This window comes from Colletes latitarsis, chromosome 7 (assembly GCF_051014445.1).
Source record: "Colletes latitarsis isolate SP2378_abdomen chromosome 7, iyColLati1, whole genome shotgun sequence".
NCBI classification, from domain to species: domain Eukaryota; kingdom Metazoa; phylum Arthropoda; class Insecta; order Hymenoptera; family Colletidae; genus Colletes; species Colletes latitarsis.
Window position 1 is genome coordinate 4,181,720 of NC_135140.1, and position 24,029 is coordinate 4,205,748.

General features: G+C 40.2%; 2 protein-coding genes across 12 annotated transcripts in view; one reads left to right on the forward strand and one right to left on the reverse strand.

Annotated features, from left to right (window-relative positions):
* Cbs (cystathionine beta-synthase) overlaps positions 1 to 24,029 on the reverse strand; it is a 378,127-nt gene that overhangs the window by 1,809 nt on the left and 352,289 nt on the right. Inside the window, exon 1 of one of the 2 annotated variants that reach the window (XM_076769325.1) lies at positions 24 to 287. The exons of the other annotated variant lie outside the window; for it this stretch is intronic. Coding sequence (XP_076625440.1) covers positions 24 to 106 — 83 coding nt within the window. The 5' untranslated portion in view covers positions 107 to 287. Of the gene's footprint in view, positions 1 to 23; positions 288 to 24,029 lie in introns of those variants that run through there. 2 annotated transcript variants of the gene reach the window in all.
* LOC143343923 (uncharacterized) lies at positions 381 to 23,773 on the forward strand. 10 transcript variants are annotated; one of them, XM_076769317.1, is made up of 20 exons: positions 381 to 521; positions 1,477 to 1,532; positions 1,613 to 1,748; positions 2,085 to 2,480; positions 2,556 to 3,151; positions 5,072 to 5,211; positions 5,834 to 5,967; positions 6,103 to 6,361; positions 6,674 to 6,790; positions 7,706 to 7,935; positions 9,390 to 9,599; positions 10,708 to 10,951; positions 11,470 to 11,744; positions 11,816 to 12,143; positions 12,428 to 12,898; positions 14,483 to 14,613; positions 20,139 to 20,290; positions 20,402 to 20,661; positions 21,324 to 21,657; positions 23,557 to 23,773. In XM_076769317.1, the coding sequence occupies exons 6-19, from the start codon at positions 5,076 to 5,078 to the stop codon at positions 21,605 to 21,607; spliced, it is 3,231 nt and encodes a 1,076-aa protein (XP_076625432.1). In that variant the 5' UTR covers positions 381 to 521; positions 1,477 to 1,532; positions 1,613 to 1,748; positions 2,085 to 2,480; positions 2,556 to 3,151; positions 5,072 to 5,075; the 3' UTR covers positions 21,608 to 21,657; positions 23,557 to 23,773. The 10 variants fall into 10 exon arrangements, with proteins under 10 accessions (XP_076625432.1, XP_076625434.1, XP_076625430.1 ...); XM_076769319.1 differs by having other exon boundaries at positions 394 to 434; XM_076769315.1 differs by lacking the exon at positions 381 to 521 and adding an exon at positions 832 to 1,008 and having other exon boundaries at positions 1,378 to 1,532.

The following is a 24,029-nucleotide window of genomic DNA, read 5'->3' on the forward strand; positions in this document are numbered from 1 at the left end:
CATAATTTTTACACGGTACTTACTCAGTTCTTGTTGTATGCGGTGAATTTAATGCATTTGGTTTCCACGTGCAACGACTAGGCCGATTAGGTCGTGTAGATTCCATTATAAAGTTTTTAATTTTATTTCAAATAAAATCTCGAAATTTAGTTAAAATATGCAAAAAGTACAATACCCTTCGTTCAGAGTAAATGCAATATGTTAATACCCGTTATGCGTAACCACTGGAATTGTTTTGAACGATTACTGTGAATCAGTGTAGCTCAGTGTGGCCACGTCTGGCATAATTGAATGCATTGACATCGACATGAGTAACGACGAACTTCTTTAGCGTTGCATGAATAGCAGTCAATTTAATGTATTTCATTTTACAGTAATGAATTCAGTGGGGAATAAAAAGAAAGGCAAGATAAATGTGGACGTTTTAATATACGGTGAGTGGTAATGTTACAAATAAATAATGATTTTTTACATCCTAATAGAAGGAGGGGAATTGAGATCTATCAAATTTCCATTGAACGGTAACGTGCATGTTATTGTTTTTACAATATTGAAATTATTTTGAAAAAAGGCTCACACTAGCGTTCTTTATCGATTTCCCGAAGTGTGGGAAGTGCCGAGCTCACGTACATGTGGCTTGTGCAGTAGTATATGCCTATTATCCCCGCTACTCCGATAGACGCTAAGGAAGTTCGTCGTTATTAATGTCGATTTCGATGCACTTAATTATGCCAGATCTGGCCACACTTGTTGAGTTGCCGCTTTCACGACAGGTGGCAGCACCATTCGCTTTTTGGTGATACGCGATACTTGCCATAGGCGCTGCTGCTTGTGGCGAGAGCGGCAGTTTAATTGTCACAGTATCCTAGGTAGAAACCGCGGTTGTAAAAGAAATACAATGAGATTCGAGAACATTTCGTTCCCTAATAATTTATTATCTTTACGGGTTTACTGCGTTACTCTGACAAACAACTGATTTTCGATTAATGCGATAGTTTTTCTCGAAGAGTAAATATCTAAGTATATATATTTGCTAGCACTGTCCACTTAAGTTATCTGCTCTAACCTATAACTCGTCCGTGATAGGGACATCGTACCTATTCATTGCGTGTTGAGTGTGTAGTATTTGTGTCTTTCTGTCAATCAAGTGAACAATTGAACTCTCGCAGCTTCGTACTAAAGCCGTTTGTGATAACGCGCAATAGTTTTAACCAAATTATCTAGAGCCGCGTCTATAGATATATATGATCTAAGATTACTATACTTTGCAATTGACATAACCTCAAAAGATAGTAGTGGTTACGATGGCGCCCAATACGGAACGTAGGCACTGTATAATTTTCGCATTTCAATTAAAAAAAAGAAATGTTGCCATAGCAAAGAAATTAATTTGGAAAAATTGGCACCAAATGTTTTGCAATGAAAATTTCACATGAAACGAAGTTGTTTTCTATTCTACTCACTCTGGATAAGCAGGCACCAAGGTTACAAGATTGCTCCTGTACCTAGAAACACAAGGGGTTCTGTATCTGGTAAGGTTTTGATTGTGGAACTACAGTTTTTCGAATATTATAATTGTTAGTGTGTTCATTTTCTCATTGATTGATTGTAGAGCACCAAGAAGGTCTGAACTGATGAGAAAAAGTATGAATTGCTTTTGTCCGATTTGGCTAGATTTATGGCTATGGAAGCCCCCATGGAAATGCAACCATCTCTGGGTACAAATACACTCTGGATAGTGAGAAGCTGTAAGTAATTTAACTTGATAATTAAGATTAGTTGAATTTTGCACACGCTGTACAGTGAAGTTACAATTGATAGTTGCAAACTATGAGAATTTTTGTGAGCAATTGAGTGATAGAATTATGTGGGTTTGTAATTTGGTCCAAATATGGTGCTATTTTGTACCAGCAGAGGCTAATAAGACTAGTTAAATAACTTATTATAGTTGGAGTAATGGATTGGTTGTTAAATTTATAGCATCTTGTTTAAACATCTTTTCCAATTGTGGCAACATAGAATCTATTTTATGTGTAATTTAAATGTTATTGACAGATCAATATATTGCAAATATTTTTTCTAAGGTCACTTTTGGATGTTTCTTGCATGTAAGTACATATTTGTTTTTACTGTATTGTGTAACTGAAATTGAAATACATTCAGATATGTATATGATATGACTTTTGATTCTGAAAATTAAAAGCTGTTTTTCTTAATTATTGATCACTTTTATCATAAAGTAAAATTATATCAATTTTCTCTTGCTTTGAGTAACTTAACGTGAATGACAGATTGATAAACTAATAAATTGCTTAAAAATGGCTAGACCTCTGTGTTCGCAGAGGTCAAATTTTGAAAAATGATATTTAAAAAATATATTTTTTGCAACGTATTAGTCGTAACGCATTAATTTGACTGTTACTTAAAAGTTAAACGCTCGGCCACAATCAATTGCAAGCACCAATTGACGACACAATAAGGTAAATATGACTACATTCATTTTGTAGTTATACTTGTTTTTACAATGAATTTTAAAATATTTATCCTTATTATAGATATGCTTGGGTTATCGGGAAATCGTTCACATTTGATCAATGTGAATGAGGCGGCCTTCCCAATGGAATTGAGTGCAAAATCTTGTATGTGTAAAAATAGAGCTTTCATTAGATACATGTGGTGACTGAAATTTAAATGTTTCGATTATTTTTTATGAAAAAGTATCACACAAGTTCGTGCACTTCATAAATTTAAAATAGCAATTAAATTCGTTTCTTAAAAACATACATCTAAATGTCGGTGAAAAACATAGAATATCGTATTCAAGCGTGCGATTGAAAAATGATTGTAAAAATGAAAAAAAAAAATCCTGTACAGATTGATTCAGTAAGACTCAAAAACCTACACCGCGTCATCATATTACCACAAGGCGAACGTCTTACTGATCAGGCTGTAGTACATTAATTTTTTAAACATGTAATTATACTTCATCAAATAAACGTCAGTAACAACTCAAAGTGTAATATTTTAAGTTTTAGTTTCTTAACATCTACGACTATGCAAAAGTTGATTAGTCAACAGCGAACCTCGGAACCTCTCCTCGTTACATCGATAGAAGATACAATAGGTGTTCGTAAGATGGACAAATTTAATGGTAAAAATTTAAATGGATTTCATTTACTGGTTAACAACTTTTACCCTATGTCCCGTAAAAATTTGTTGTTTCTCGTTTCGCGGAGTATGTGAAACATAATAGGACGAATGAAAATGTAATTGCTTGCATATTCGTAAATACATAAATATGTATATGTCAGTCATAAGCCGTGGACATGAGTAAAAATAGCTGAATCGCGTACGGGTCTGCTGCAGCGAAATATTAAAAATGTCTGGAACCGCAAAGGGTTAAAAGGGTCTTGTATGCGCGCAGGCGAAACGGTCTGGAACGTCGTAATTGTGACGTAAACATATACATGTACATAGATAGTCGCGACGGACGGGTACGCGTTCACGGGAGCGGAAGTCGAGCGCGCACAATCAGGATCGGAAGTAATTCCGGTGGCCGTGGTCGCCGCGATGGCATTGTTAGCCGATCCGCTGAATAATAATTGGCGTTCGGCACATTCACATGGTCAGGATCGTAAAGCGTCAATATCTTTCCGGATGGAATAGAAACGTCACCTGGCAGCTTTGCTCCACGATATAGCGTTCGTTCAGTCGTTGTGGATCTATACCTGTGATTTGATCGTCGCTCGCTACGTATGTACGTATTAAAAGTAAATCGGGCCTAGTTATTTTCTATTAGCGATCGAAATTCGTTGCGTTTGATAGTTTTTTGCGCATCGATCAGCCTTGGAGCTTAAACTTTTTTAAGTTTTGTCGCGATGCGAAATATTAATTTTAAAGATTTGTTCAGTTTACCCAAGGCAGTAATTTAAAATCTACTTAGCTTTACTATTGAAGTATAAAGCTATTACCAGAGTCGGTTTAGGATACCTTTGATTAAACGAGGCGTCAGAATGGTCCATCGTAAAGGGTCCCGTGAGGCTTGGCTTTACTGTTAGGCCAGGATTTTTTTACCTGGAACGTGCTCGCCCTTTTGAAAGAAGACTTTTCTGATTGGTAGTTCGCTTCTCCAAACAGTATTTACGACGGCAACTTGTATAAGAAGGACAGTTAGAAAATTATATCGAAACCGAGAACACATATTATACCGAGCTAGGATCAATACCAAAAAGCAGTTCTATTATATTTATTAACAAATTATATATATATATTTCGTCGCGATCTAAATCGACAATTATGTACGTCAAAGCGGCGTATGCGACAAGTTTCATTCGAATTTAATTTGATTTATTCACACAAGATGAAAATATGAAGAGTACAGAAAGAAGAAATAAGTGACGCCTAACAGTGGCCACACAACGTGTAAATAATAGAAAAGGATTACACAAAAAGAGTGGCGATATTAAAAAATTAAGTCAAGTTTGTCAAGGTACGATTTAATGAAATAAATCGATCATAAAGCGTTTTTATATATGCAGGAAATACGAATATTTATTTCATATTTCTATACATAAGGATAGGTAGTCGATTGATTAACGTTATCTACGAGGGTTGATTGATAACTAAAGCCCCCAACAACGCCATTTTGCGAGTAAAACAGGGATGTAAATACATTCTAATCTCAAGTGTTTAATTTAAATATACAAACTTCTAGTTTCCTGTGTAGCTTAATTGCATAACGGTGTCATCTATCATGAGTGGGACTTTTAAGTTACGTACCAATTATAATCAATATGTAATTCGTCGTTAGATACTGACTGTCGATGAAAAAGCGTTTGGTAACCCAAAGGTAACCCGTTTCTTGCCACTGTTCTGAGCGATTCGTTAAATAGATAGATTGTGCCGACGCGTTTCCGGCAGAATTAGGAACCGTTTGAAATTTATCCATCTCGCTAGCCCTTTAACCGGAAAATGTTGATAGCTCAGCGCATACATGCATATGTATGCGCCAGACCATGCGCATGGAATTCAATTAACAATCCTTGTTTGTTTCCGTCTTTTTCTTTCGGAGGAGGATGGGCTGTGCACCTAGCGGGCCTTCGTATACGAAGGGCGGTACTCGATTAATGGCCACGAAGCTTGCTTTCACCAAGGGTCAGCTGCATAACCTGAACGTATATTTCCGCAAACTGCTCGACGAGGCTCAAAACGGTGAATGTTTAACCGAGAATTATCTCGATATATGTATTGGGTCGAGCGGAAAGTTTGTGGGTTGTTGGCACGAGCAAAATCAATTTTGTTAATCGATGTATTTCGTCGGACATCGCCGGGAATAGAGAGATTGGTCGGTTGCTATTTTTAACGCACTTTGCAATTAAAGGGGTATTGCTGCCTAGACTGCTATTTTTCAGCCTTTTTTGTGATTTTTTTTTTAATGGTAGATGAGCTGTTTTGTACTGAGACCTTTGTAGAGATCAAAATAAGGCGAAAATTAAGAATACCAATTTGTTGATCGAGACTTCGTTAAAAAGTAATTAACATTTAAAGTTCCGTCTGTAAATTTTTAAAAATCTCTAGTTCCAGCGATGAAGGCGTGTCTGCTGAATATTTTCTCCAAATTTAAAATCAATCGATCTACAATTTTTAATATTTTTTTACTTATAAAGATGAATAAATACATCTACAAAATTTCAGTACAAAACAGTATAAACCTACCTATCATTAAAAAAAGATCACAAAAAATAGTACACAGTAATACCCCCTTAAAGTGTTCAGCGATAGAAAGCTTTGTACGATTATTTTACAGAGCCAACGTTGAACGAATGTTTTACAGATTCTCGGTGCGATTCTGCGATCGAAGCCACCGTAGAAGGATTGGTTCAACGTTTGATGCTGGCTGTTGGGAATCTCGATCGAAAATTTTCATCCGTGTTTCTCGTTTCGTTGAATGAGTCTCGCCGGATAAAGGTAAACAGGCTAAGAGGTCCGGAAACTTCGTGTGCTGTTACCGTAACGACCCTCGTGAAGTTTAGAAAAGATACTGCGTGAACGGGGCGCAAAGATCCTCGTGTAAGCTTCTCCGTTTTTTGTTTGTTTGGTCAGTGTCTCAGGTTTGAGTACTTGCTGCGAATAGACGCCCTATCCGAGCCAGCCGCAAGTTCCGAGCTAGAAGTCTCGAGGGTAAGCGTGGAAGAGGATGCGGCTCTGCCAGGCTTTATTCGGTTAAAGATACTCGGCCCTGGGGTGGACCACTGGCAAGAGTACACGGATGCTGCAGGAAGATTGAGGAGGGATCTAGTGAAAGCGAAATTAGCAAATTTGTTAGCTACGGCCATTAAACTAGCTACCTCGTACCCGACAGGTCTGTTGGTCTTTGCTGGACGTTCTTAATCGCCATTCACAACCTACGAATTTCAATTTATATTTCTGTATATATAGAGTACACTACCAACCATAAATGATAGGGTATTAGGAATTTTCATGAAGTTAGATTAATTGAAATATTGATACTTTGTTCAAGTGTCTTAATACTTATCGGTAACATGTATTGTCTTTCTAGTGGAACCGTTCTATAATTAAATGCTTCCGGTGTCGGTCGGAAGCGTCTGTCCATTCATTAGGATCGCTCGAGGATACGAAACGTTGGATATTAATATCGAACAAATGTTTTCAGATACGACGAGTTCAATGGACAACGAGATTTGCGTTTCGCCGGGCCAAGTCGTCGACGCCGAGGTGCTGGACAAAATACTGAAGCAACCGACCCACTGTAGGATATTTTACGGACCAGGTAACGATCTTAAATTATCGTGAAACTTAAATGCTGGCGTTAATTAAGGAGGATAAAAGTACGCGATAAATTTCTGTAGGTGGATTACGTGGTAACCACGATGCGTTTCTCTATTCTGAGATATTATGGCGCGTAACTAACGAAAAGAACCCGATTCCAAGGAATCGTGAACAAGGACGAAACACTGGCAGCTTCGTTATGTATTATAGAATATGATAGTATTTGGAAATTCAAACGAGAAAGGTAGCATGTTTATGTTATCGAAAAGCTTGTAGGATTTCAGGTACTCGGCCGCCCCTAATTTCCTTCTTCTTCTCGTTCATCGTTTTTAACCCTTGTTCGTTTAAGATCCGTATTCGCGCTTTGTATTAAATAACCGATGCGCGAGGCGACTCGGTAATTCGATATACACCGGGTGTTGTATAAATCAGAATAGGACGTTCGGGCAAAGTTGTTTAATAACGACTTCTAGGGATTTAGAATAACGAGCGCCGCGAAATATGCCCGGTTTCCGTGTAACTGGATTAAGGAACGCCTCGTAAATCAAGCCGCGCCGCGTCTCGCGGAACAACAGGCTCGGCTAACGACGCGATTTTTAACAACGCGAACTATAGTCCGAACAAAATCAACTGGTCGCCGAGAGGTTGTTTTTTTCCAAGATCGCGGTTGCTCAACTTGGTAAAACATGGCGAAATCCCTACTATTGTTTACGCGAAATAGCGATCGCGTAGTGTTCCACACTGTGAAGATAATTTTCTAGTTTGATATACATTCGTGTATGAATTGTAAACGTCAATGTATCGATGGCACCGAAACAAGTTTTGAATCGCTAACAGGAGTTAGCCTGGCAGTGATGAACAAGTTGATTTTGTTTCGACTATAGATACCAGCGAAGTTTCGTGAAACTGTTTGCAGCTGCTTCGAACGGACCATTACCGGAACCCAGGGATCATCGTGTGGCTCTAATAGAAGACGCTGGAGGAATACTACTCAGAATTGGATTGGATGGATGCAAGACTCGCGAGGCAGAGGTCAGGCTATTAATCGGCATCGGTGTGTCGTGCTGGCCCAGTTTGTCAGATTATCCTAGAAGAGTGCCTCTTCATCACTGCGACGCTATTCTTCATTACACCGCGGCGCAAAGTGTGAGTACGTTTCATTCGATTGGACGTCAAAATGATGTCGTGTGTCTAAAGCAACTGTCAATACTTTCCCTACATAGTAAATAAAAAGTAATAAAAGACCTCTACTATACTACCATCCTTAGAACGAGTAGAATGCGACACGAAAGTTTGGCGACCTATTTCTCAAGCATGTCGACAAATTAGCTCGATTTTTAATAGTTATCATTCAACGTTTGGGGAACTATCGCGTAATTGAACGAATTAGTTTATCGATGATGCCGCGATGAGGAATCCTGCGAGTTTGATAAAATAAGGAACAATAGAACAAACGAATTGTGCTGGGATTCTATGGATTTCTCGCTGCGCAATTTGTTCGTCGACTTTTGGGGCCCGTTGTCGAGCGTTCGATATTTCTGTTCCGCTCCAGTTCGCGGGAACAAAATTATCGAAAAGCGAAGTTTATTGACTTGCGGTCTACGCATGCGTCGTGCAATTAGAGCATTGATTATTTCTATTTCATCGTTTGTACGCGTTGTAAATAAGTGATTATCTATTAAAAAGATCAGTATCGTGCGAGGAGATGAAATAGTATAAAAATAAATCGATACTGTTATTGAGTTTGCTTGCCGCGATCAATAACCGAATAAAGGTTCTATTGTAGGTAGCGTAATTGGTTCTCTGACATGAGTACAGATACGAAACACAAAAGGTTGACGCGAACGTCTCGTGGGAATGTCGGGCAAAATGCGACTTTAGAAATTAAATACGCGGCTCGGAACGATATCGATATAATCACGGTCGTGGGGATCCTCTTTTGTTATTTGTGCTTTAACGATCTATCGATGTACAAGCATAGCGATAATCAAACAAAAACAGTGTAAACTTGTTCTCGCGGAAACGCAAACTGTTTGGAATATCGATACGCGCGAGACCCACAAGGTAAATCCTTGGTTGGTCGCAGTTATCAGCGATTCGACCGAATCGCCGGCGAGTTTAATTAATGAATGCGAGAACCGGTACACGATTGCGCGAACCAAGCCTCTTTTCATTCCGTAAACGTGTCGCAGAGCCACCGACTTTTTAAACGTATTGACCAAATAGCACGCCCTATCCACCATTTTACGCGATCGATGTTTCATTAGGAGCGTTAAAAAAAGTCCACGCTTCCCGTCAGAAGGTTTTAATCTTTAAATTCATGCAATTTTTAGTTAGACTGTTTCTTAAATTAAAACCATTTTCGCTTAAGTAGATGGTTCAACCTTTAAAATGACCACAGGAATATTCATGTATGATTTCTCGTTACAAAGACACGATAGTTTAAAGATTGATAACGTTTTGGCCGAGTGCTCTAGTATTTACTTACTTATGATCAGCAGTGTATGATTATTAAAATCATTTTGACACGTGTTCGATGAGATTCTTGTTGAACAGACTTGTTTTGTTTCACAACCTCGTTTTACCTGTGACTATTTCAGGGTATGTATGCCGTGGCTGTTGGACCATACACTGGTGCACGCTGCGAGGATCGAGTAACTCTCTGGGGAGTACGTGTTCCAGCAGCGGAGAAAATTATGAGTCAACACTATGCCACCGACAGTGTACCCGCCCTAACGGAATCTCTGCTCATAGAAATCTTGCACCAGCTGCGCGAGGGACGCCCCTTGAATCCACCGGTCAAATCGAAGGTGACATTTTCTCCTTTTCACGGACTATTAATATTCTCTACAACCTGAATAATGCTGTCTTTCGTTTGCACTCGGTGATCGATAACTGTGCTCTTCAAGAATGTAATTGTGCGAGTAATAGGGATAGAAACAACTTCTAGCTTACAATTTTTTCTGTAGAAATTCATTTAAAATGTTATTGTTAGGTAAAGGGGAAAGTAACATTGAAATCGGAATTTTACAGGTATTCAGGCTGGTTCGTCTCTGTTACCTTTGACATTTTCATCTACGGTGAATATTAGGCGAGTTTGATACCTTTGCGACGCAACGAGATGGCTCGATAATAATTCAACCCTCGCGTATCTGGTCGTTGCATTTCGTTCGACGCGGCCATTGCTCGCGTTCGCGCATTCTCGATTCTGTGGCCTGTGTTTCTCGAAACACACGGACCGAACTTCCTCTTTTTTTCTTGGCTTTTTCTTCCGTATTTCAGATACACCCTATACTAGCACGGCGTCGCGGCTGAAAACGCTATTCTCCCTGACGCGCCGTTGCGTCCTGGATGTTTAATAAAAACGCTGTTGGATGCGACTCGGCAATAATTTATCCGTCCCAGCCACGGTAACCGAACATGCAGCCCCGGCGAATACGTAATGAGAAAAGTTGAATCGATTTTAAAAATTTCCATCTCGCTACCCCTTCCTCTGCTTCTTGTTTAGCTGCGTCCTGCTCCACGGATCGTAAACGAGCAAGGATTTTCTACGCGTCGGTCGAGTATATATTTAATAAATCTATTCTGCAATCTTTGCCTGAAATCTAAGTAGATGTAGTTATCGTGAAACATCCAGGAGATTATCCACTCGAGATATTCATTGCCGACTCAAATTCAATTCGACTCTTATTCACTTCCATAATTCCATCGATATTTACACATAAAAAAGAAACTTTAACTTTTTGTTTTAGTTGATTATTCATTTATAAGTCGTTATATATTACTCCAATACGAGTTAAATAGAGAACGAAGAATTTATACGACGCAAGGAAAGTATGTTTATCAGTTTTTCTATAGTAAAGTAGTATCTGTGTTGGGGTTAAAAGGGTGAAGAATACGATCGAAACGTTTTCTCAGGCAGGACGGAAAGGTGGTTCCCACTCGCAAGATCAGCCACGAGTGATTTCCAGGCATATCGTGAGGACGGTGCACCGGTGGTCTCTGGAAAGAGCAGGAGTAGATCCTTTGACGAGTTGGTCGCCCGATACTCTTTCGCGTCATGTTCTTTCAGCACTGGACGAGTTGGTCGGTGCTCTGAGATGCCAGAACTTAAGGTGTTACTTTCAGCCACGGTGCAACGTGATGCTACAATGCGCGAGAGGTAAAGTAATTCGGTCGATGGAAATAAAAGGACCGCCAGAGCCTCGGGGCCTGGCTCTTCTTCGCGCCCCGTCTTTATTTTTCCCCATTATTTTGTTCGTGTGACAATCAATATTGCGGTGATACGCTCGCGGCACGATCCTCTGGTTTCCATGGAAATCTTAATTGGTAACGATAACGACGCGTACCATTATCGCGGCCGACGAACGCGTACCGACAATTTGTATACATCCATAAGCCATTCGACGATACACTTCGAACTCATCAACGTTTTTCAGAACGTTGGAATTCCCTCGACAACCGTTCGTTCAATCCACGATACGACCAGCATTTGCAATTTTATCACATCGCGCGAGCTTGAGAAATTGCTATCGGCCATATTGAACATCCCCCACCATTTGTTAACCATTAGTTTGTCAAAAAGTTACTCCACCTACGGACAATGTACAGTTATGATTCATGGATAATTTATTATTTTACCGATGAAAAATTTGATCAATTACGTTGTTGCATTTCAAGGTGGAATAGTGCATCACGAGGGCTCTTACGTCTCGGACTCGAGACTGTTGGAATCTTATCTAGGAATCCTTCATCATCGTTCCGTTTCAATGACAGAAGGAGTACCCAGACCTCTAGAAGTTATGGAAAGCGAGCTCATTGTCCGATGGCGCGACGTCTTGGCCTCTTTGCCCAGGGGAACGACGGACGCGAATTACGGATACAGCTGGAGACAACTGGAATATTTAAATCTGATCTTGGAGCAAGTGTTACGAGCAAAAGATGCCTCGTTACAGGTATAACAGCAGCATAATAGGTCGATCATCGGAACGAGTCCTTCTCCGTATTAGTTTTGTTGCGTTCGCAGGATTGGTGGCACTCGGATAACTGCGCGTACCTGAATTTCCCGGAGATGTCGTGTCATACGACGAAACAGCTGGAAAACCTTGTGTTCCTGCTGAAATTAGTTGCGACTCAAGCCAGGGATCAGATCCGCGCGATGAGAAACCATAGAACGTGGGTTCGCGATCACCGTAAGGTATTCAGAAAGAGGAAGAATTACAACACGACCAGTCAGTTTGATTACTCGGTTGGGCTGTTGATCGACGCAGTCAGAACGGACAGAGAAACCGCCAATACAGATCTAGAAGGTTACCTCATAATGGCGAAAATGCTACTACAATGGTTACACTTCGGTACGTAGATAGTTTTTATTCTTTACGATTAACCTATATTTCCATTTATTTATCTATACCGAGATAGGAGATGACAGAAAAAAATGTTTATTTGCCTCTGGTTTGAAAAATATAAGGAATGATTTATTCGATTTAAGTGCAGTAGATTAAAGTAGATTAATATAACCCATATATGGGTAACAAGGATTTTTCACAGAGGAACTAAAAAAAAATGGATTTTGATCTTAAGGTACAACAATGAGTACTTCAACTGTTTAATTTCACTTTCGCGTAAACTGTTCCAGCCATGGACTACGACAGAAAATATTTAGAGCCAGTTCTACGCCCGTACCTGAACAACCTCTTTAACAGCCTTCACGAGAACGGTTGGTTTGCAAACCCTTGGAAGTGTAGACAAGAGATTTACACTTCCGAAATGCAGTCGTTATCCGCGTTTTGTAAATCCGTGATAACCGAACAAGTATCGCCTGCCGTCGGGATCGTCGACTATCTGTCCAAGGGCTGGCGATGGGCGGAAAGTATGACAAAAATGATCGAACGTTCGGGAAATTCTTTGAAACTGGTCCTCCTCTCCCGGGACAGAGTGCTGAGGTATAATTTGACGTTCGCCGAAAACAAGGGACTCGGTGCTTTCTCTGAGTGGAGCAAGGCGAGGAGAGTCAGCACGATTGCCAGGAGAAGAAGAATGAATTCGAGGGCCAGTGAGATAATCGAGTATCTGACGGAGTCCCACGGAACGTCTGGAGAAAAGAACGGTGAGCGATGAAACTTTGAAATACAGTATTTCTCGCTCCTATGCGGTTCGTTTTTACCTGTTTAGAGGTATTAGGATTACGGCTAGTCTAGAGAAATAGATTATCAGTCACTGGCGAGCATATAACTAGGGAAAAAATTTTTTTTAAATACAATACGATGATCTATCAACATTTTTCTTTTGAGAAAACTATGATTCTTAGTCTTTATCATTGGATCGAGTTTAAAAAAATAAGAATCTTAGAATGGTAGCTCGTTCGATAGTTTGTAGAGTCGAGACGAAGCGGCACGCGAGTAATTACAGCAAGAGCTCCGCTAAATCAGGTATTAAGATAGAAACTTAAGCAAGGATCGCGGAGCTTCCGGTGGCTCTCGGTTCCGTTATACTTGAGAGAAATTTGTCGCGATGTAATAAGCGTGCTTCGGGCAACGGGATCGGTCGTTCGGGTTCAAGTTTAGAGCATTAATTAGATTCGTCGTTTCCCGTTTTCACGGCAATCTAGAGATAGAAAAACATTGGTCCCGCTACCAACACCACCGATCGTAATCTAAGCTTTCGATGATCGTACAAAAAAAAAAGACCGAGGTGTAAAAATCCACCCTTCAGTCCCTCCAGCCTTCCAGTGAGATTTTTTCCAACACCATCAAGTCTGTATTCTACTTCATGCGTGAAAGAGGTTAATTGCCTGTCGACTGTGCACGCAATTCCGGTGCTCGTAAAGTCGCAGAGAAGATCAATCTCCGAGTACCGAGATATTTATTTACATTTTAAAGCCAGATGTGGTATGCACTCGTACGCGAAAGTATTCCAACGTTTACGTTTATAATTGTTTGTAAGGTGACGGGAGATGCAACGTTGACTGTTTATTTAATCTACGAAAAAACGATTTTGATTGATTTTGTTTCTTGGTAATTTCAGGGAAAGTAGGAAATAAAAGAATAAATGTCTTATAGTGCCTTATATTCTTTTATTTTCTAGTTTTCATTCAGATTAAGGCTGAGGATAAAGGTACCAAATATTAATTACATTACTATAATCTATATTTATGAAACGAAAAACTATGATTTTTCTTACGTAATCGTATTAATTTGGTCGCGTCTGCCGGCGTTAGTATTCTTGGTACCAAGTTTTCGAGCAAGTTCAGAACACGTTGAGACTGTCTTGCGACTGAAACGAGATTGAAAATCCTGAAAATCTTGGAAGTTTTGGAAACGTTGAATATTTCAATAGTCCTGAAAGTTTTGAGAGCGATGAATATTTTAAAAGTTTCGAAAGTCTTGGATATTTACAAGTCTCTTACAAGAGTTAAATGTTTCAGTAGTCCTGAAAGTCTTGACTGTCTTGAAAGAGTGTCATAAATTTGTTCAATGTGATGGGGAAATATCGGGATTGTTTGATAATTAAGATAATTCTTGGACCGTATAAAATATGTTTGAAATAAGAGGAACTACCGTAATTGATTTTAAAACGGAGGAACAGATTTTTCATATTTCACGAGGGTTGTGTAAAACTAGATCTAGAATATAGAACGTTTAGGTAAGTGAAGTGTACGCGGGATGTGGCGCAAAATCAATATTTTCGCTAGGCATTGCAGGACACATAGAACTGAGGGATGTCAGCCCTTTGACATATGTCGCGTCGATGAGCAGGTTGCAGGCTCGACAACGCGGACCGGGAGATTTGATCTCGGCCATGATCTCCCTCGGCAAATTCAGGGTGAGTTCCTTCATTTTTACATATAATTCTTACTCTGTTAAAATAAGTTTTATTTTGCTTCGCCGTCTATCGAACGTTTTGTCCCCTGTTCGATACTGCTTCCACAGTTTGTAGTAATTTTTCTAACCGTGAAGCACTATGCCAGAGGCAACTTGCAAACTCACGCGCAATGGTAACATACAAAATAGGGCAAAAGTACCTAACAAGTTTCTAATATGGCCTCTCGTAATATATCTTGCAAAGTAAGCAAAAGTAAGCTAAATTAGTCCTTAATACTACAATTACCGGTGAAAAATATTACAGAAAAACAGTAAAGATCAACAGTATTGATTTTGACGACCGTTTTTAAACGAGGCTGATAGGTATGCTAACGTTTTTCTAAACTTCATAACATATGATTTCAGTTCCTTTGTAATCTAATAAATAGTTTGGTTCGATTATTTACAAATATTGTTTTATTTTATAATCGTAAATCTCGTTTTCATTTCACGTTAGTTAAGTGTCCGGTGACGTATGTAATTAAACGAGTCGCGTGTTACAATTTCGAACGTCTTGTATGTGGTTGTACGCGGTCCAGTTTCGATGATCGATTATTTGTTAAAGTAATTTCTGCGGTGAAACTCGTATCCTCGGTCGTACGCGTTCCGCCGTTTGTCCGTCGGAGTTTCGGCCGTGGTTTTCGTTCCGTGCAGCAGACGCGAGCCAGCTTAATTACACGCACACAGTTCGCGCAATTTCATTAGATTAGACGAGCACAGATTTCCGACGCAAGCGGAGAAGGCAATTCCAGGACAGTAATTTCGCAGGAGAGCGTCCGCGTAGGAAACGAGCGCCGCGCCGGGGACGTTGTCGAAAACGACGCTAGATTCTACGACAATAATATCGATGCGACAGTCTCGAAGGAAGGAAACTTGTGTAGACTTCGGTGCTCGAGTTCCGTCGTTTCCGGCGATCCGCTTCTCCCTTCGAAGCGCCTCCCATTATCCTGCGCTTATATAATCGGCTCGCAGTCGATTCGATAGCGTCGACGATAACCCTGTTACGACTGCCCGGTTGAAATTTATCGATCTTTACCAATTTTGCCTCGATCGAATACCTTCGAACTGGCCGTTAGGGGAGACCTCGCATGAAATGGCAGTATAAACTTGTGACTTTTGTATAATTTCTTTCTAGAAAGCTATTAATGATATAAACATAGTTTTTTTAAGGTATACGTTTTAAGAAAACGCGAATTCTCGTTTTATTGAAATTTACGTTACCAACAAGTATTCTCGTTTTATGACAAGCGTGTGTTTTCCTAGTAATTTTTCCGACTACGGTATTATTTATGACAGTGGTGCATTTTTACATTTATTCTACGCATTGTAACATACATTTATTAGTGTTTTTTTAACAGTTGAATACATGACAGTAGTTAATTTAAAAGCATATTTTTGGTCTAAACACATCACCCGTTGTATGGGAAAGTTTTAATAAAAATGCACCGTTGTTAATGTGTTGATGTCTTTCTGCATGGAGATCAACTATACAGCCCCAAAGTATGTACGAACAGTCTCGATTTGAACTCAAAACTGATTTACATGGGAAAACCAAGAACGAAAAATGATGCTAGGCAGCGAATCAAAGTCGAATCTCGGTTGCAACCGTAGAAACAACGGGAAAAATTGAACGTAGCGACGAGGAGTATTTGCGCGACGTCGGTGTTTGCATCTCATGCACATGCATGCATGATATATGTATAACGAAGGAACGTTTATCTCCCTCCAGGAGGCTCCTTCCTTGACAACGCGAATTAAACGTCGCTCACACGTCGCCGTGAAGAAACCGGCTCCGACACTGCATCGTTGCTGTTCCCCCTTCGCATAAATCTCCGAGGGAATATAAATTTACTTTTAATCGGGCCGTAAATGAGCGTTAATGCGACGAGCATATTGAATTGTTGTTTCTATCAAACCGGTACCGTGAATGAAATGTTTGACCGTGATTAACATTATTCTTTTCTTTTTCTTGCAAGGGGGAAAAAGCTAAAGGTTGTCCCCATTTTGACGCCCGCGTGTAGACGTCTCGCGATGGTAAAAACTTTTAGAAACATAGACATTTCACGTGGTCACCCTTGCGTATTTGAGAGATTCTTCTGGTTTCCTGTAGAGAACAATACTTTTTTTTTTTATGAATCTTTCGCTCAGATATTTTTGATAATAGCTTTTGATCGATTTTTGCATGTTCGGAAATAATGTCGGAAATATATGTGGATACTACTTACTTGATTAGCGCGTCTGACTATGACTTGGTATTTCTACTTGCGTTGGCGTTAACGCATTACTGACCGGCGTAAAAGGGGAAATCTCCCATATTGTTTTTTGTTTTTTTATTCGGTTGGTTAAATTCCTTTTTAACTTTTAGAAAATACTATTTTTATTAATCAAAAATAAGGAATGCGGAATCGGTGTAAATAGTTCCAGTAAAAGAATCGCGATAGAACGAAGATCGATTTTGCCTTGGTGGTGCGTCAGTATAATATTATTTCAGTACATAAAGCAAAAGAATTATGGTAGTTTAGTATTATTAATTACTTAGATTATTAATTACAGTAATCTAACAGAACTACTTTTGAATATTTATTTGTATAGCACTATCTAAGAATAGAAAGTACTGTTATAGCTTAATTTATTTCAAAAAGATCAAATTCCATACATTTTAAGGAGTTGGTATATTTATGATACTCACTGTATAATATTTCCAACTAGATTCCATGGAGAGTTTATCGAAGGTTAGACAGATTGGTTCTTCTAAGGATAAAGGAATCGTTCCCAAGAGCTACTTTCGGAAGCTTCGTGTTTTACCGATACAGCGAACAGGAAGGTAGTAATGAAAACATTCGGTGAAAAATATTGCGTTGCATCCTCGTGAAAATAGAGAATCGAGAGGAAGATTAACGTTTGGATAAGGGGCGAGTTCTAAGTTCCTGATTACGAGGCTACGCGAACCTATAGATATAATGGCGGATCGTAATTTCGGGGAAGCTTCTTTGCGATATATCAATCCATCAAGCTTTGGCAATTTAATACGGTTTCGACAGTCTAATTTTCTTGGAGATCCCACAGGGGCTTTTGGTAGTAGTCGATTAACCCTGCGGATAATTAGACGGAAGCCACCGTGCCGCGAGAAACGGACGAACGGAAGTCATGCAAACGACGGGACATGATCCTGCACTCTGGAGGACCGAAACTTTTTTACGGCCCGTTAGGAATATCGCCCCCGTCTACTGGAATCTCGACTTCCCTTCTTCCAACGAGTCACCTCCGCTGAAATTTCGCTCTGCGATCAAAAGAGACTTCTTTAAAGGTTAGAGAGTCTACGTATCAGCATTTGGGGAGCCCAAGTATCGAGTTAAACCAGACGTAATGGGCGTCAGCAAGTTCTCTTTAGCCAATACGTAGCCCTCGCGTCGATATCCTTAAACTGTCGATGATAAAATTCTTGGGCAGACCCTTCGACTCGGGCCTCTCTTAATTAACTCTGATCGAATTGACAGTTTCATACCTAGAGATGCTCTCCTCCTCGACAAATTATATAATGTTTCATTTTTATAAAAAACTTTATCGTTTATTCGCCAGAGAAATATAAAAAGACATAAACGCCGAGTGTTGGGTACAAAGTAGGTTTCAAGGTGGGACGTTGGAACAATTTGTCGGACGCTTGTGCCTGAAAAGTGGCCAGATCTACGCCATCCGACGAGACTTCCGTGCGGGATCAATAAAACTCTGCCTGATTCCCTCGTTCCGCGCAGAACGGTGCAGTTAGAACGGAATTCTCATACAAGGGTTCCGAGGTGGTTGCTACTTACCCGATTAACGGTCCCATCGATCGAGCCATTGGCGTCTCGAGCCATTCTCTCCGAACAAATTAAACGACGCGACGCGACGTTCGTTTCTTTCTCTGCTCGAATCTCCCGCGAGATAACCGGGTCCGACACGTCCTCGAACCTTTCCAGAGTTTACGAAGCAACAGGATTCCGCGACGAAGGGTTTTCATCGTACGATATAACGATCAAAGCCCGGGATCGATGGCTTTTCGTCGCGTCTCGCTCAATTATCGCGACGAATAATTCTCTTTTCTCTTGACAACTTTGTCATCTCGAAGGTAACAACGAATTAATAAACAAATGCCTATTTTAATTATTTTTACATGTTCGTCCAGCTGTCGAGAAAAATGTTCGTTCAGCCAATCAATCAGCAACGAAAATCGACGTGCTTAATTCCGCTCGCGAATCGTAAAGGTGTTTGCGAGGTTCCCTCGATTAAATTACACCCCCCAAGGCATCAGCGATTCTTTTTCGTATTTCCCGACGATTTCGCCTTCCGGAAACCCCCCTTAGTCTCCTTTGCACCAGTCCCCTCCCCCCTCGAGGGAATCTCGGTCGATAGTCGAGCTACGAAACTGTCTCTCGAACGCAGAATAAAAAGAAAACTCGGCCGTGTTCCCGGTACTCTGGATGTATGTATTTCCAGCGCCACCGTCGGCGAATAAAAAGGGAAAAAGTGGACACGTATTTACTTTCCCGAAGCGCCCTCGCGAGCTATACTCGCCGAGGAGCTCTTGGCTCCTGCTCCTCGTCTCCGTCCTCCGTGTGCCAACTAACTTTCTACTTAAAGAGCGACAGCCCGAGAATCGGGGGGCCAGGAGGCTAGGCCACCTTATGCTTATGGAAAATGCGTTTTGCGCTTCGAAACTAAGTTTAATCCCGGCCACCGTCGAACCTGCACAACGATACATACATACTGCCCCGACTCTCGTTTGGTCCTTGAATAAAGAACGAGTTTCGAGGGAAATTTATGGGAACGTATTCGTTCCATCGTCCTGGACAGGTTGCTAAACACGGCTCGACAAGCGTTTGAAACTGTTCGCGTAACGACGCGACTTCTTTCATTGGCGATTCTTGTAAAGCAGTTGTAATATCGCGAATTAAATGGGACAGGGAACAGTTCTGTCACTTTTTCGTCCAAGCTTGGTGAAATCTTCCTATTCGTATCGTGATATTAGAAATTAACGCAATTTTCGTAACAGATTCAACTCGATGATAACTCGCTACTTGTTTCTTTCATCATCTGAAATTTTGTAATTTAACATTTTATAAATACTCAAATATTAGCCTTCAACTTCTTGTTTTCAACAAGATCGGAACTTTTACTTGAAATGAAATGAAAACTACAAAAGATAATCTGGTGTTTATTTTCATGTTTGTATCTATATTCTGACATTATACTCACACTTATCAGCCAATCTTTATACATAAATACAGAGTGTTACAGTTTTTACTATAAGCAAACGTAAGAAAAAAATGTTATATGAATATAATACTGTATGTAAAATACAATATCCTTCATATAATCACCACAATTACGTTTGATGAGGACGATACGTACAAGTATCTGTAGCTATTGGAAATAGATAGCGCTTATAGCGTAAGTTACGATTACTCGGTGATATTAAATTATCGAATCGAGAATAATTGTTGTCCACAGATTTTGCAGGAGCTGACGAGCGTTTTGCCACGGGAGGAGCAGGCGGCCATGTTGGATATGGTTCAGCGAGTCGCTAGGGAATCGTCTCGTCGGTGTAGGAAGACCAGCAGCCTGGACGCGACGAATTCACCCAGAGAAATCTATAGACCGAGGTATTACGGTTTCGCGTTGAAGAAAATCGTCGCCTTTAAAGAGTCGTTAATGGCCACGGTTCCACTCGGTTGCCTCCGGATGCATAATAGATCCGTCTTTCTCCGCTTTAGACCGGATTCGGATCTCCTGGATTCATCGCTGCGATTATCGCCCGGTGGTAGCGAACGGCGAATCGTAGCGGAGCATCAGAAACAGCTCGAGAAAGAGATGCAGGAAATGCACGACACTTTGAGACGCAATGCGCTGACGAGACACCGTCCTTCCGTTTGGGACACGTACTCCGTGTCTTCTTGGAGCTCCTCGATCGATTCTATCGCGGGAACAATAACGCTCAGGAAATATCGCGCGCCGATATGGGGCGCTATCAAAGGTTGCGTTTTATTTTTCTTATTCGAATCTCTCAAATTTCTCTATCCTTAGTTACTTATGGCGTCGTTTCTTTTTATTATTATTATTATTCATTTATTAACGGGAAGAAAAAACCCTTTAGTACAAAAGATGTAATATGTAAGGAGCAACAAATGTGGATTGTAGATAGTATATTATAATAATTAATTTACAATACTGCAACGATAATTTTAGATTTTCTAATAATTGTTCAATTATATCTGTTTTTCTGTGTACAGACTTTGCACGAATAATTATTCTATTATTCTATTTATACAATTCTGAGATCCAAATGGAATAGGATAGCCAAGAAAGCATATAGCTGTTCATTAATAACCAGAATTTTTCTACAAATTATTAATGGGATAAATAATATTTGTACAGGATAATAAAGAACGAACAAAAATATCGTGAAACGTTTGAAAAGTAACGTCAACCGAAATCGAAGAAATTTTTACTCACTACGACTGTGAATCCGGCGTTTGCAATTGCATTTGCATTCGCCTAGATTCAAAGCTACCGTTCAGTTTAATACGGGCGCAGCGACAATTTATTCGGAGAGCACGGCGACTAATTTTTTTCACGAACGAGCGCGCCTAGTAAACGGTGTGCAAACAATACTGCAATCGATTTTTCAATTTTCAGGAAGCTCGCCGGCGCGGACCGGTCACCCCACCGCGGATCGTAATATCGTGGAAAATAAATTCGACGAGATGATCAGCCGCGAGGAGTCGCCGATCTGGAGCACGCTGGACTCACGACGAATCTTCGACGACTCCGGCTCGAAGAATGGAGACGAATTGCCATCTTGGGAAACGCTCGAGGCTACGTTGAATAGAAGGCTGTGTAATTACGGCAACGCCCTGAAGGAATCCTTCGAGATAGACGAAAGTGTCGGAGGAAGCTGCGCGGCAATACCACGAGAATGATCTTAGCACGGAACAGTAGGTGGTTCGAGGTAGTGCTGTTGATCGACTGGGTAAGTGCGAGACTCGGAAGAACCGAGAAGCTCGAATTAATTAATAACGCTTCTAAACTACGTGCAGGGAACGATACCAGTTTGAATCATTAACGCGTGGATAGTGTGTTCATTATTTTTATACGGCTCTATTAGAAATTATTCTGTTCTCGATCGAAGCGTTTTTAAAAAGATTCTTAATAATTTTTCTTTCGTGTAAAATTTTAAGTTTTACACCCCTTAAATTAATTAATTTTTTTTAATATAAATGATAGATATTTGTTGTTTATCCTGATCCAAGGTTCGTAATCCAACAGTTTTCTAATGTTTCCAACGCGCGACCAAGTTTTCCGGGTTTCGGCTGACTGTTGGCCGTATTGTACCATGTTCTCATCAATCTTTACCACCTAAGGCTACTCCGTGACCGTACATTTTTATTAAGGATCCACGGCAGAGCCCCGGCAAGGTTTCCTCTCGGAGAAGCCTTTCTATGTACATGGAGTCTTCCTTGGTTTCCGCGTAACGTTCAACGTACCTTAAATTGCGAAAAGATGTAAGGCTACTTTATTGGGTAAAATTATTTCGATCCGTGGCGACCTGTATGGGACGCAGAATATAAAATAACGTTCGTTCGAAAGGCAATCGTTTGCCTTTCAGGCACTGGAAGCAACGGTGGATGGTAATTAAGCAAAGAAGAAACCGTACACTTTGCCACGTCATGAAATATATTACGTGTAATTGCCAATGACTCACACTTTCTGAAATTAACTGGTGATTAATCGCGTGTTAATTGTTTTTGGAAGCTAAGGATCATCTTTTTTAACGGTACTATAAATTTTTACACGGAACCTTGACTAATGTTGCAATTTAACAAATACAAGTTGCAAAACTGTTGAACGAATGCACTTTCCCAAGAAATAATAACGATTTTCGATGGTTAGTTGTCGAGGGCCTAGCAGTCGGTCAAGTTCGCATAATGTCTTCCAAAATAAATCAGCGTCGAGAGTCGATGTACAGGGTGTCGTAAAGCAAAATTAAACGGCACCGATGCATACCTAAATTGAATGTAATTGTATTCATTTTTGAAACTTTATAATTTTTATTGGCGAGAAAAGAATGTACTGTTCTTACATGAATTTGGTTCTCCTTTTCAAACCGAGAACATGCATTCTTACAGGAACATTGTCCACTGTAACTTCCGTCGATCCAAAGATTATCTGGGCGATGATCTATTCAGCGATTTACCGCGAGTTCGGGAAACGCGAAAAGCGTGCGTAATTGGAAACAGAGTTTCTATGAGCGCGCGATTCGATTAATCGAATTTAAAATAGCACGAGTGTTGCCAACGGGCCAATAATTGGCAATTAAAGTCGCCAGAATGAGCAACATTGTTCAAGCTCTCTATCGATGAGTCATTGAGCTTCACTCGTGCAAGCTCTAATCGCGTGAATTCTACTGGCTCGGAAAACCTCGAATTCGTTCCATTATTTTTTTTTCACTTTTTTTTTTTACTTCTTTGCTACGGAACGTTGCATTTACCGCATTACTGCAACTGCAACCCATTCCGCGATGCGAGTCACGTCGGTTCTTTCGTCGCGCGAACGTCGAGTTCCGTCCTGATAGTATTGGTTCTCGTTTTAATCCCTTGCGTTCCATCCACGAGACACTCGAAAATTTATCCGGAATCTCCGTTTCTTCTTATTTTCCCCTACAGTCTGTTACAGGGCTTAAAGGATTACGACACACGGTGGTTCGAATTCGTCAAAACGCGAACCGAAGCGAAATTTTACCATTGAATTCTGACATCCAAACAGTTTTTCACAGAACTTCGATGTTAGGAAACATTGTCTTTGTCAAAATACACATATATTAACCTTTTCAAAAATAACTTTAAGAGAATATTTATTTCTTTCCTTTTAGGAACAGTTTTAAGGCGGAGGTCAATGCACGGTCAGCACGCTAAACTCAGAAGAAAAATTCGTACAAACGTATTGATAAAGTATTTCAAGACGATCGAAGTCTGAGAGGTGGGCCCCAATACGTATAATAATTACCGAAAATTTTATAATAAATGTTTAATTATATATTTTAATATTAGTATTAGCACATTGTAAATAAAAGTTGGTGAGTTCGGTGAAGAAAGAGTCGATCCTGATACCGCTGACGTTAGGTTTTGGGATGCTGTTTATAGATCCTTATACAAAATCCTTGGTTCCGATAAACATTAAACGCAAAAGGGTGTCTCGTAGTTTTGGCGCGGACTGTAGGGGATTCAGTTAAGCTTGTGCAGTTTAGGATGCGGTGGACAAAGATGTTATGTTGCATTCTAATGCTTAACGCTCGAAACAGTCAGGAGGAAATCGTCCGATCGATCAATTAAAAACGCGCCAGCG